This window comes from Nicotiana attenuata, chromosome 11, assembly GCF_001879085.1.
Source record: "Nicotiana attenuata strain UT chromosome 11, NIATTr2, whole genome shotgun sequence".
NCBI classification, from domain to species: Eukaryota; Viridiplantae; Streptophyta; class Magnoliopsida; order Solanales; family Solanaceae; genus Nicotiana; species Nicotiana attenuata.
Genome location: NC_031999.1, coordinates 47,000,362 through 47,014,574, shown reverse-complemented (window position 1 = coordinate 47,014,574; position 14,213 = coordinate 47,000,362). Strand labels below are relative to the sequence as shown.

Here is a 14,213-nt window from a genome sequence, read left to right as displayed (position 1 = left end):
TTATTTCCTTAATTGGCCAAGTTGGGCGTTTGTAAAATCGTTGCTATTTGGGTTAGTTGAATTCATTATATATGTTGAACACCCAACCTTTTTCCCGTATTGATTGTCCTTGTGCACTGCACTGGCGGATTTGTGAGTTGATGTCTTGATGACAATTGTTGGTATGTTGAGTTGTTGTGATTTTGGCACACATGGACTTGTTGAGCGGATTGTTGGGGTATTTTCGCGAGGTTTCTGCTATGCTATTATTATTATTGACATTGCACATACAGCGAGACAAGACAGGCTCTATGTATATATCAGGTTTGCGCATGTGACGAGACAAGATAGGATAATTATTGATGCATGTGTGGCGAGACAAGACGTTTATTTACTTTATTGTTGCATGCGGCGAGACAATGGGGCTATGTAGGGATAACGTGCGATGGCCTGGAGGTGTTTCATTTATGAGGTTTGTGTGGTGGTATGACTTCTTGTGTGTGTCATGCATTACGTATTTTGTTGTGCTGTTTCCATTGTGATAATCTGTATCTCTGTCATTCACTTTAGTTTCTAAGGTAAATTCACCTACGTGGAGTTGTTATCTCATATTTTGTTGAATTTTTGGTGACATAACGGAATAAAATAAAAAAAGGGACTTGTTATCATGCATTACATTATTTGATTCTTGATAAATTTCTCTTGAACGTGTTATTGATAATTGACACGGGTTGTGATATACATGGTGGCACGATGTCTTTGCCATGCATTTATGGTATATGTTGTGGCACGAGTTTTTTGCCGTGCGGTTGTGGTATATGTTGTGGAACAAGGTCTTTGCCGCGTGGTTGTGTTATATATTATGGCACGAGGTCTTTGTCATGTGGTTTTGGTATATGTTGTGGCACGAGGTCTTTGTCATGCGAGTGTGACCTATATTGTGGCCCGATGTCTTTGTTGTGAGAGGGTGATTGATAAAGTGGGCATGAGGTACCGTGTGTGTAATTCTATTGGATTTTATTATCGGAACGAGACCTTTATTTGTTCTAATCAGTTATCACTTATCTGATGAGATTTTAGTTTTTATTGCTTTCTGTTAATATTCTTTCTTTGGTTCGTGATATTTTTCACAGGTTATATGATTAGTGAGCGTCTTGACTTGAACCTTGTCATTACTCTACGAGGTTAGTCTTGATATTTACTGGGTATCGCTTGTGATGTACTTATATTATGCTTCTGCATAATATAGCGAAATAATGATGGCTATATGCGCATGTGGCGAAATAAGGGTGGCATTCCATTGTTATGTGCATTGAGGCATAATAAGGGTGGCATTTTGATGATGCTATGTGATATTTCAGGGTGTCTTCTTATTGTTGTGATTGTGTTAATACAGGGTTTATATTTTATTCTTATAATTATTTCTGAAAGCTTACGTTTTGCACTTACCTGAGTTAATGGCTGTATTTGACATTTTATCACATGCCTTACCTCTATTTGATGTTTCGTGATCAAAGATGAATTTAATTAAACTAAGTTGTTATTACATGTTCCAAAAGGGATTATGCTTATTGTTTTCATTTATATTTCAATTATCAATCTTCCTTGATATATTTATTACACAAGTTATTTGTCTAGTGAGTATCAAACGACTTGAACCTCGTCACTGCTCCATTGAGGTTAGTCTTGATACTTACTGGGTACCGATTTATAATGTACTCATACTACGCTTCTGCATATTTTTGTACAGATCCAGGTACTTCGGATCGGGCTGAGCGGCAGTGAGGCTTTTGGTACACCGGAGACTTCAAGGTATCCTTGCATGATCCGACTGCAGGCCTCGACTCACCCGCTTGTTTTAATTCTAATATTTATATATTTCAGAAAGTACTGTATTTACAGATATTCCTGTGTATTCAGCTAGAGCTTGTGACTATATATTACATAGATCTGGGGAGTTTTGTTGAGTATTGCCGTTGTGGCCTGTATTACTCTTATTTTCGCATTTATATAAAACAATGTTATGTCATATCATGTTTTACTATTTTAAACAGATGTTAAGTGTTAGGCATACCTAGTTTTAGAAATTAGGTGCCATCACGACTTCTATAGAGGATTTTGGATCATGACACGACCCGTCTCCCTTTACACTAGAGCGTGAAACTTCTAGAAAACTTGAAATACATGATCTTTGATTTTCAAGATAAAAAGTCATGATATTTGTGAAGCATTATCGATAAAAGTCACAAAATATTTATTATCGCCCATCGATTCTGTCTCTATTAGACCACAAACATTAGAATATATGAAATCAAGTATATCTAATTTTCTTTGAGACAATGTCTTAAATGAGACTCTATGTTGATTATCAAATAAATAGTAGTCACAAGGTTTTACCATCGTGCCTTTGGCAAAAGAAATTAGTGATTTCCTAGCAAGAATCCGCAATTCCTTCTCGCTCATATGGCTCATTCTTCTAAGCCACAAATCTATAAAAATCTCCTCAACATATTTCTGCGTTTGGCCTCTACAACGTGCCACAAGAAAATCCCTTTGCAATAACCAATAATCTTTTGGTGGGTCTCCACTTTTAATTTCTAAAATAGTTCTCGTATCCATCTCGGTCGCAAGCTATTCCTAAGATCAAGCTCATCCGCAAATCAGGTATATGCCTCACATTATTTAGAACCAACATGAATTCAACACTTGTCTTAATACAAATGTCATTATCCCTGTAAGTTTTGAGCAACTTATGTTACCTATCCTCATAATTCCGAAATAGCCTGCTACATATCTGTAAAAAGATCTCTAAATGATGTTTCATAATAAGACGTTATTTTGTCAACCATCCATTCTGACTCTGGACCTATCGTGTGCATGAATCCCACTTCCTCATTTATGAAAAGAATAACATTGTCATTATTTTGTACTGTGGCAGTTGTGTTGTCGTCATTCTGCTAGCTACTGCTTTTACCTTTGGCCTTCCTTGGAATTAGGTAATCTCTTTTGAGATGACCTGGTTGATCGTAAATGTAGCAATTTCTGTCTATTGATTTAAATCGATTCTTCGACTTCTCATGAGCTCAAGATTTACCATAGTTGCTCGAACCCCTTTGATGATTCCTGACTCTACCTTCTATGATGAGAGCATGTCCTGGATATTCAGGCTTCTTTCTTATCTTCTCATTGAGTAGAAGAGCCGATGTGACATTCTCCAAAGCAATGATGATCTTACCGTGCATGATGGTTGTTGCCAAATTATCGTACGAAGATGGAAACGAGTTCAAAAGCAAGATGAATTTATCTTCTTCCTCGATTTTTTCTACGAGGCCGACAAGTTATGTGATCACTCAGTTAAACACATTTAAATGAGACAAAATATTTGTACCTTCACCCGTATGTAGTGCGTATAACTTCTTAGGTACAATTTATTTATCAGTATTTTGGACATGTATAGGCTTTCCATCCTTCTCTAAATTTCATCCCCAGTGTCTTCATCAATGATGTTATTTATCGCGCCATCTAATAAGTGCAACATGATCGAACTAGAAATCTTTTATCCAAGTCAGCTCAATCCTCAAGTCTCATGAAATCGAGCTTTTTGGCATCACCATCTAATGCTTTATATAATCCTTGTAGGATGAGCAGATCCCTCATCATTCTTTGCCATGTTGAGAAACCACTATCTCTATTGAATTTCAATACATCGTACTTTATTCTAGATATTTTCTTACTAAGTATAGTACTATCGATATTGAACACCATTTTTGCGAACGAACAGAATCCGTGCTCTGAAATCAATTGTTGAAAGTAAAATATGCCACAAAAATAATATTCACGATAATAAAAGCGCGGTACTAACATAGGACTAAGATATGTAATCAACAACAATAAAAGAGTGACAACGATACTAATATTTTTACGTAGAAAATCCTTCTAAATAAGGGAGGAATTCACAACCCCAAGAGGAGCAACTATATCAGTATAGCAAGGAATTTATAACTTATAGGCCTGAGTAAAATACTCCAAAGACCACTACAACACTCAAAGATATAATCGTCTTTTGATATTCTCACCTTACGATAATATCACTCACTCTCTATTTTTCTTATGGACTATTTCACACCCTGTCTGTGATACTTTACACTATTTTTGCTCTTAATGTTGAAAAAGAATGAAATGATGATCTATTTATAATGGAACATTACTTCGACTGCGATGATATAGCTCCCCCTAAAATATAAATAGGTATCCATTGGTAGATTTTTTATTATCAAAGTCACCTACCATATCAGTATTTGTGTAACCCTTCAAGAGTAGATTACATCCTCTAAAATACAAGCAGTTTCTCGTAGTACCTCTCAGGTACCTTCGTATCCACTTGATTGCTTGTAGTGTTTTTTTTTATCGAATTTTTAAGAAACCTGGTAACAACTTTAACTGCATGATCATATTAAGTCTGGTGCATACTAATGCATACATCAGACTTTCGACTGCTGAAGATAAGAAACTCTGGCTATGGTCTTATTATTCCAGTCACATGTGGCATAAGATCCTTCTCAGCTTGTCTAACTCAAGCCACATAGCAGCATATTCCTTTGTAATAGGATATATCTTCTTGCTCAACTTTAGATGACTAGTAAAAGGCGTGCTAATGGACTTAGTACTAATTATGCTGAAGCGTTTCACTACACGCCCAATGTACTTTTCTTGAGATAGCCACAACTTTCTATTTGTTCATTCCCGAATAATCTTCATCCCTAGAGTTTGTTGTGTTAGGCCCATGTCAAACGACTTGGACAAATCTCCCTTCAACTTGGCAATCAGCTCTTTGTCTTGTCCTACAATTAAGATGTCATCCTCATACAACAACAAATCATAAAATTGTTGTAAGAAAATCTTTTGAAGTATACACATGGATTTGAAAATGTCTTTGTTTACGTTTGACTTTTCATGAATGAGTCAAACTGCATGTACCACCTCCTTGGTGTCTGCTTTAACCCATAAAGACTCTTATTCAATTTGCACACCATATTTTTTTTCCAGCTATTTCAAATCCTTTTGGCTGCTCCATATAAATCTCCTCTTCTAAATCTCCGTGAAGAAATGCAGTTTTCACATCCAACTGCTCCACTTCAAGATCTAGACTAGTTCCTAAGCCCAAAATTATTCGAATACAAGTCATTTGACAACATGCAAGAAAATATCATCAAAATCAACAACTTTCTTTTGTTCGAAGTTTTTTACCACTAATCGAGTTTTGTATCTGACCAACTTGTCATTTTTATTTTTCTTGAGTATGAAGACCTACTTGCACTTGAGGGCCTTTTACCATTGAAAGTTCGACATGTACATGTCATTTTCCTATAGAGATTTCATCTCTTCTTGCATGACTTTCATCTGCTAGTTATTTTTTGGATGGGATAACACCTCCTTAAGACTTTTGGCCCCCTCTCACTGATGAGGACTTATGAGGAAGAAAACTTGGATGATTCTACCTTTTGCCCTTCTGATTTCCTCAAAGTTTGAGATTGCCTCTCTATTGAAAATTTCGCATAATAGACGTGCCGCTAGATTTAGTTGCACAGTGCTCTCTCGCTAGATGCTCATCTACTAAACTACGCACAAACTTATGTTCAGTATATATTTAAAGTTACGTGTTCATATTCACTTGTATTTATTATTACTTTAGCATTTGAAAGTACATCTAGCAACCATATACGCCCCTGGCGCACAGTCTCACCCGTCCACATAGCTTAGCTGCCCCAGGCCCATAGCTAGTAAGCAGTTTCATAGCTCGCCTTTGGCAACCTATGAAATTGCTTACATGCCGTTAAACAGACTTGTGTTCATTTACATTTGGAAACCATTAAGTTTTCTCTTAGTTATGAATCTTAGGATTCATGAGGAAGGGAGCAGGAAGGTAATAAACTGGTCTCTGCTGAGAATTTCCTGCCTTTTACATTATAACCACTAGCTCAAAAAAATAAATAAACCAACAAATAAAATCTTCCTGATTTTCCTTTCATTCATAGCAAAGGAATGTGACTTCTGTCTCACTTCACTACAAAATAATTTAATTTCCTATGTATATGCTCGACCTATATATCATTGTCTTATTCAATTTTCATGCAGTTTCATTCACTACCGCTTTGCTTCCTACAACCTCAGGTGCCTTTCTACTCCTCTCTTCTCCTCTCTGCTAACATGGATGCCTCATTCTTTACATGGGTCAAACAAGCTTCGACGTTGGACGATAATTGGATATCGCTTCTGCATCCTTGTCGTCGGGAAGAAAACTAATTTATCTGGTTCAGCCGGTACCCAACTGTAAAGCAAAAATTTGCACCAACAAAACGTCTTTACACTTCAGAAAAATCAAAGAAATTGTGTTTATGGAAGATGATATCTACATAGCAAAGCGACCGTACCTATAACGAGTCACTAAATGGTGAAGGAAAACACAGAGCTCTACTCTAGCAAGCTCATAACCAGGGCAACGCCGTGGTCCTCCGCCAAATGGAGTGAATACATTAGGTGAGCTCGTTGATCCTGCATTACTCTGTTTACAGAAGTTTTGGTAAATGTTTATTCATGTAAGTCAACGTTTTCCTTTTCTTTATTTTGGTAACAGGGAAGTTCAGGTAGAAAGAGTAGTAAAAGAGAGATATGGACATAGTGACGCACCTGCCACCTCCACGGATCGAATGTACGGGCATCTTTGAAATGTTCATGATCTAGATGAACAGCTCGGAAACAAGCAAAAACCTTCCAACCTTTTGGAATAGTATAACCTGAAAGGATATCATAAGATTCAATCAATTAGATCAAGTACCAAATATTGATCATATGAAGAACATAACAATGGTCTTGTGATGACTAAACAAGTGCATATAGCAATTGAAGTAATCATAGGCCTGGTCGTCCCCCAAATTAATGACACTAGACGAGAATACGCTATTGATCGCTATTGACATTGTGACGCAGTCATATCGGAAGTGCCACGTTACACACATTGAGAGGGAAATCGCCCCTTTTCACGAACAAGAAGACGAGCATCTTACCTTTGATATTGATATCGCTCATAGTTCTCCTGAATACTCCGCTAATTATGTTACCGATTCGTAGAGTTTCATTAACAACCTGAACATAAAAGCATAGACGTATATCATGAGGGCTGAAAGGATAAGAAAATTTGAGCTAAATAATAATGAGTTTGTTAAATAAAGCACTTACACATTGAGTGAAGGGCATGGACTTGTAGTCTTCCCACAGTAGAGACTCAACATCACCTTTTCTTAACCTGATCTCCTCGTGCTCCTCCTGCCAAAACAAGTTTTAAATATAATCAATAATTCATCTTCGCTAAGTTCTAGGCTAATATTGTGTTAAAAAAAGATACTATTTCCTCCTCTATTAAATAAATATGATCCAGTCTTATGATCAATAATGCCCCTCCCCGTTTCCTGTGTAAGCCTCATTCGACTCAATTAGTAAGCGTAAAAAAGTCTTGATAGATTATTGAATTTCAGTTGGTATGGGCAAGTTGTTAAAATAATGACTTGAAAAGCGAGAGAATAAATTAATTAATGCTAAAATATGAAACCATATTAGAATTATAAAAAGCAACGATACAGTTTAAAAGGGACTTGAGTTTTTAAGGATAAAGTAAAAAAGAACAAAGATGAGAGTTATTGGGAGGAGGTAATACGAAAGGAAAAGATAAAAATGGTGGGCATGCATGTGGCTGCAATTAACACAGAGCAGAGAAGAGAATAGACTCAACCCTCCTAAGAAATTAGGAATCAGATTGACAAGTCAGCTAAGTTAGCCTTGGTTTCACCAATATGCTGTCTACTTTTTCTGACTTCTAACCTAAAATCAGCATACACCTTTTTCCTAAACTCTTTCCCTTTTCAACTTACAATCGTCTAAATCAACTATTGCTCTTATTTGAGAGCGCACACGTCACAAAGATTTATGAAACTTGTGATTTAAATAAATTATGATTATAGTTCTTTTAAAACTTATGTCTTAAACATGATACAGTATTTGTATAGCTATCACAGCTTCTTGTTGAAGGTAAAACTGAAAGTTCAAGTTTAATTATTTTAAAATTACAAAGTGGCCATTCTATTTTAAATAAACTAAAAAGAAAATAGGTTTAATAAGGAGAATCCTAGTGCAACTTAAAAAGGTTAAGAAGCCGCAAGCAAAAAAAAAAAAAAAAAAATTATTCAACTTTGCAAAGACTAATAAAAATAAAAGTTTAGCTTCTATATAGGGGCAAAACCAAGATTTGATGCTAATGGGTCGAAATTTTATTTTTTAAGTTATTGGATTCTAAATTAATGATTTATATACTTTTAATGGATTTCTTCAGAAACATACAGAGCTTGAACCAAAATTACTAGGCTAAACCGAACCCGTAACTGGCATGCTAGCTCCGCCTCTGCTTCTATTTAAAGAGAAGGCAACATCATTTTGTCCAGTGGTTGTATCCCTAGTTATCCAGTTTTTTCCTTTATTCTACAGAGCATAGACCAGATGCTACTGCTTTTCTTTGACTATTCTCCTCTTTACCTGACTACTTTCACCCCTAACTTTTGACTATAGGTCACATGTATTAGTACATGTAAACTATACTCTCCATTGAAAAACTAACAACTATGTGTACCACTTTACATGACACATTCAAACAATTTTTAATACAACTTTCTCTTTAAATAATTTAAATTATAAAAGTTGTAATTTATATTATCTCTGTCTTTGCGCGATACCGTTAGAATTTCAAAAGTCAAATTTCTTAGCTTTGACCGCAAATTTGGATATAAAATTTTTAATTTTTTTAAAATAAAATTTACATATTTAAAACTACATAAAAAGTATTATAAGTCACAATAATTAATAATTCAAAATATTTAAAAGGCAAATAAAAAAATGATAGTAAAAAAAAACTCATTTACCTCTTGAAAGTTGAATTGCATCACAGAAATTGGAACATAAGGAATACTTTTATCTAATCTACTCAAAATTTACTTTAAATAGTTTAGCATGTTGAACTGAGTATCTAAATAGGATAGAAGAAGTATTTTAATTTACAAAAGCACCTTGCTCCTGCACCAATAATTAATGACACATATATACAATTTATGTTATGTTCTATTGGTTAATATAAATATGAATAATAAGGTGGACATATGGGAATATATGTTAATGCATCTATTCTTTTTGTATTTCAAGTAAAAACACATGAATAATGATTTCCAAGTTAGGCTCGCAAGGGTCCAAAATGCATTCGATATCCACTTATCTTTTTGTGTTGTGTTGTGTCACATAATACCAGCAATTACCAATTAAATAATACGTGCAAATTAAGATAAAGTAATGGGGCATATTGTATTTCTAGAAAGGGTATTGGATTCAATGTGGTATGTGGTACGAACTTAGATGCACGTGTGATGTTGATACAACAAAGAGTCTAGCTAGGGACACATGGGGCTACCGAACAATCCTTTTCTTGAGTATACCAATTGCCCAATCTCTCTACTTTGTCGGCCACAAAAGCCATTTTATGAAATTATATTCATTTTTTGGGGTTTAAATATTCCTAATTACATATTAAACCTTTTATATTCCTATAAAAATTAGCTAAAAGATTCGTGTATCTCATTTTGAATTTAAATATAATAAGAGTAGGGAAAAGGTCAAACTGAAACATGCATCCAAGGAACATAGCATATGATGAAGCTTTTTTTTTTCTTTTCTTTTCATTATATACTGAAAGCAAGTGAATACTATATTGGAATAAAAAACGAGGAATTGGAAGAAGATTCGGATAGAGGATCACCAGCTGAGAGAAACAAACCCCCTCCCCACCCCCAAGAAAAAAATTAAAGAGAAATATACTTTAGAATTTAAAATATTGGTTTACAAATTAAATAAGTTAAAAGGTGGCGCGATTTTAGTTTCTCGAGTACTGAGTGTAGCAAAAGGTCAATAAAGAATTACGTTAGATAAAAGGTTTTTAGTTGTAAAGGGAGACTACCACTTTCGAAGAGAATATGAGGACTTAAAATGTCGGGGGAGAAATTATTCCTTGGGTTTGTACTGTGTGGAAATTGATGCCAAGTGTTTAGTTGTAGGCGGCGGGGAGCGGGGAATGAGTGGAGATCCTCCATAATTTGCTTGGATGAGAATTTAGATAAGAAGATAGATAATTCATCTACTATTGAAGAAGAAAAACAGGACCAACATGTGGTAGCAACTTTAGGGTCCACTACGCAAAAATTCATCATTATTTAGGTCTCCATAGTTAAATCTATTTTATAATATGACTCTTTATCTTTTTATATTATATACTACTTATTATGTTTCAAAAAGATGGTTAATTTTTTTAGATTTAACATTTATTTAAATTTGATATGCTCATTTATTTATTTTCCTGCAATAGAGTAGGGGTAAGGTCTGCATACAGACTATCCTCCCCAGACCCCATCGGTTTTTTTTGTTGTTGTTGTTTGCTCATTTATTTTAATTACATTTTTAGGAGTGACATGATATTTTTTTATAATCATAGTATTCGTGTCAATTTAAGTGCACCTCAACAAATTTCACGAAATTACTCCCAATGAGAAGAAATTAGGTGTTTAAAATTAAAAAAAATAAGACATAACGATTCTCATCCATTTCATTAATGGAGTGATCACCATACCACACAATTGAAGGAAAAATGACATATTTAAGATTGTAATAAATTTCATATATCTAATCTAACACCGTCATACATAAATTAATAGCATGAAAAGAAGAGAAGAGAGAGCACCTTGAGGAGGGAAAGAGCTTGGGGTGCTTCAGTGAGGAATTTGACAGCAAGGGTCATAATAGTGGAGGTAGTTTCATAGCCAGCGACAAGCAAAGCCAGCATAAAATCCACTATTACCTCGTCTGAAAATCCTTCGACGCCGTCCCCTTCAAACAACGCCTCCAACATATCATTCTTTAATCTCTCTCCTCCTTCTCTCTCTTTCCTCCTCTCCCTCACCACTAATCCCAACGCCTCCGCCACCTTCCTTCTCGCCTGAAATTAAATAATAACAACCAAGTCATTAAATTAATATATATATATATATTCTCCAAAAGCATATATAACAAAAAACTCAATTATATAGTAATACTTACTTGAATGGCCTTGCGGTAGGTAGAAGAGAAGAAGGGCAAAGGAATGGTGAAGAATCCTTCAATCACAAGCATGTACTCTTTCATCAGCTTCTCTGTCCACTCGCATGGATCTAAACTCATCAGTTGCTTCACTGTTAGATTAAACGTTATCTGCACATTCCAACATCCATCACTTAATGGAACCTTCTAACTTTAGAAGAAAACTAAAGGCATAATAATAAAAAAGTAAAGAGCGAAGGAGAATGATAACATCACATTCTTTCTAATGGACATGCACATGTGGTTTTATGCTTTCGTGATAATTACTACCACATACGATATATTGCGCCCCTGTTTACTTATTACATGCATAATATATATACTTTTGCTACCTCCTTTGGTATACACTAAAGTTAGCCCAACTTATCATATGATACCCCACCAACACCAAGCATATGAAATCTGACTCATCTATCCATTTCTTTATTCTCTAACCCATGTAAACTCGTACAGTATCTCCTTTTTTGCTTGGCATGCGCCGCTTACATCTTATTCGTTGAATTATAAAAATCGACACTCCCTTGATCTTTAATATTTGTGGTATTTGCAAACTCATTAAAAAGAATTAATAGCTTAATAAAAAAGAGTATTTCACCAAAATACACTTATCTCTCTCTTTTAATTGAATAATTTTTACTAAACTTTTATATGCCTTTTTGGAATATTAACAACAAAATTATAAATTAATTGATATTTTTCTAAAATGAAAAATATTTTGTAGGACGATATAGATTACCTTCTTGGCCTCCTCCATGAGGAAGACACGACCGGTCCAGGAATCCAAATTAAGCCTAACCAACCGGTCTATATCGGCCAACAAATGGTCCTTAAGAATGGAAGAATTAGCAAAACTCATGGTCAAAGAATGCATTCTTTTGTGAAGACTGCCTCTCATGAGCAACAGCGAATGCTTCCCTAGCAAATTCTGTAAGGAACTCGGATAACTAGATTCGAAGAGCCGGCCTTCGTTCTGCAAAATGAACCGGTTCGTCTCCGCGTCAGTCGAGAAAACCGTCGGTTCACCAAATATATGGGTGGTGAAAATATTGCCGTATTTAGCAACCCGGTCATCGATGAACGGTTCAGGGTTTTCAGTTTTGTAGGCGGAGATTAGCTGGAGGGTTTCTCCGATAAAAGGGAGGCCGAGTGTTCCCGGCGGGAGACGGGTTTTACGGCGGCGAAAATGGGCGGCCGCCGCTGCCCGGAGGAGAAGAAAGGTGATAAGGGAGATGGAGAAAGAGAGGAAAAGATAGATAATGAAATCCATGTTTAATTTGTTGTGTTGTTTTTCACATAGAGAAGTAGTAGTATAGAAAATGGTTTATGGGTGGCTTCTTATGTAGTAGTAGTAGTAGTAGTGAGGGAGTGAAGGGTGAAAACATGGGAAAATGAGAAATAGAAGGTTATTAATGGAGAAGATAGAGAGAGAATCTACCATGAAATCTAGTCTAGGGGAAAGAAAGAGAATGCGGAGGGGTGGATCAAGGCTTGGGATGGCAACACATTAATTTATTTTATAGTGTGGGATATTTTTCCTTTTTTAGTGGAAAGACTTTTTAATACTACTATTATAATGTTACTTATTGTGTGTCCTCCTTTTAAGGTTATTGATTAATCTTTCTATAGAAACCAATCCATATTCACATTTAAATGACCTTATGATATAAATCCTTTTCCAATTATAACCCAGTTTTCCTTTTTCTATATCCCTTTATACAATTTTCCATTATGTCCTTTTCCTTTCCTATTTAATTTATTATAAACATGTTTTTAAATTTTAAATGGATGATTCTGTACTAGTTAAAATAATGAACTGTTTATTACTAACATTTTCAATAGAATAGCCGAGTAATCAAGAGATCACCAAAATGTACTAGTCACAAGCTTAACGCAATAACGTACAATCAAATTTTAAATTTTTATTAATTATGTAAGCTAAGATTGTTATCGACAGTGAGGCAATACGTAAGTTAATAAAGTTAAATATTTTTCATGTTTTATTTCTTGAAGAAGCTATATTTGTATTTTGTATAATAACTACAAAAAATTAGTCTTATTTTCTAATGACCGTTCTAAAAGTGACCATTTTAGAACATAATAAAGTGATAAAGGTTCCGGAAAGGGACGGCCCAGTGGGTTTGGAGGGAGTTTTCCACACGGGAGACGCGGGTTCGATCCCCCCTCAATGCCTTCTGGGTCTGAGCCTGTCGCACGGGGCTTGCCTAGTGTGGTTTACATCCCCTGTGTGGTTTGCAGGCTATTACACAGTGGGGGGTTTACCCAGTGCGCACAGAGTGTTCACCCGAAGGGCAGAGGCTGTGGCAGAGGCTGTAGCGGCTGCGGGTTTTCCTGGGGTTCCAAAAAAAAGTGATAAAGGTAAATACTTACCCATACCGGGTGTTTACACCAAACTATCTTAACTCACTATGGTTAATTAATTTAATTAGATGAGAATGCATGTAATTCACCATGATTAAATGATTGAAGTCCAAATGCAAGATACATGTCATATATCTATTGGTTTTGTGTAAACAGTGCGATTAAGTTTTTACCAAGTGATAAATGTGAAAATCTCAACTTCGGATATAGAGGACTTTGATTACTTGTTCGAAATTGATAAACATATAGTAACGGTAAATGATAGGACTAATTCTTTTTAGGGATTTTTTTTTTTTCTATACACTATATAAAACCTTATTATCAAAATTATCCCAGTTTTGAAAATTACTTGTCCTAAATAAGGTTTGCTTATAATTTATATACAATACATTATTAATGCCCTAAATTATGAGGATTAAATTACACCATTTTCCTTTTTTCTCTCCTCTTCTCTTACTTATTTTCTGCCGCCTCTCTCAATGTACTATTCATTATTAATATCTTAAATTAAGGGATTTAGTTATATCTTTTTCCTATTTTATCTCCTCTCCTCTTTCTATAAGCGTAAAAAGATTAACAAAAGAAACGTTACCATATATACAAATACAAGAGAGATTGAAAACCTCTAGGTTTTG

The 14,213-nt window shown here is 35.1% G+C and overlaps 1 protein-coding gene across 1 annotated transcript; it reads right to left on the bottom strand.

Annotated features, from left to right (window-relative positions):
• LOC109234452 (cytochrome P450 90A1) lies at positions 5,901-12,699 on the bottom strand. The gene is made up of 8 exons (XM_019400454.1): positions 11,936-12,699; positions 11,161-11,310; positions 10,805-11,059; positions 7,216-7,302; positions 7,044-7,122; positions 6,667-6,773; positions 6,411-6,541; positions 5,901-6,307 (listed from the first exon to the last, which is right to left on the bottom strand). Exons 1-8 carry the CDS (start codon positions 12,464-12,466, stop codon positions 6,196-6,198), a joined length of 1,452 nt encoding a protein of 483 aa, XP_019255999.1. The 5' UTR covers positions 12,467-12,699; the 3' UTR covers positions 5,901-6,195.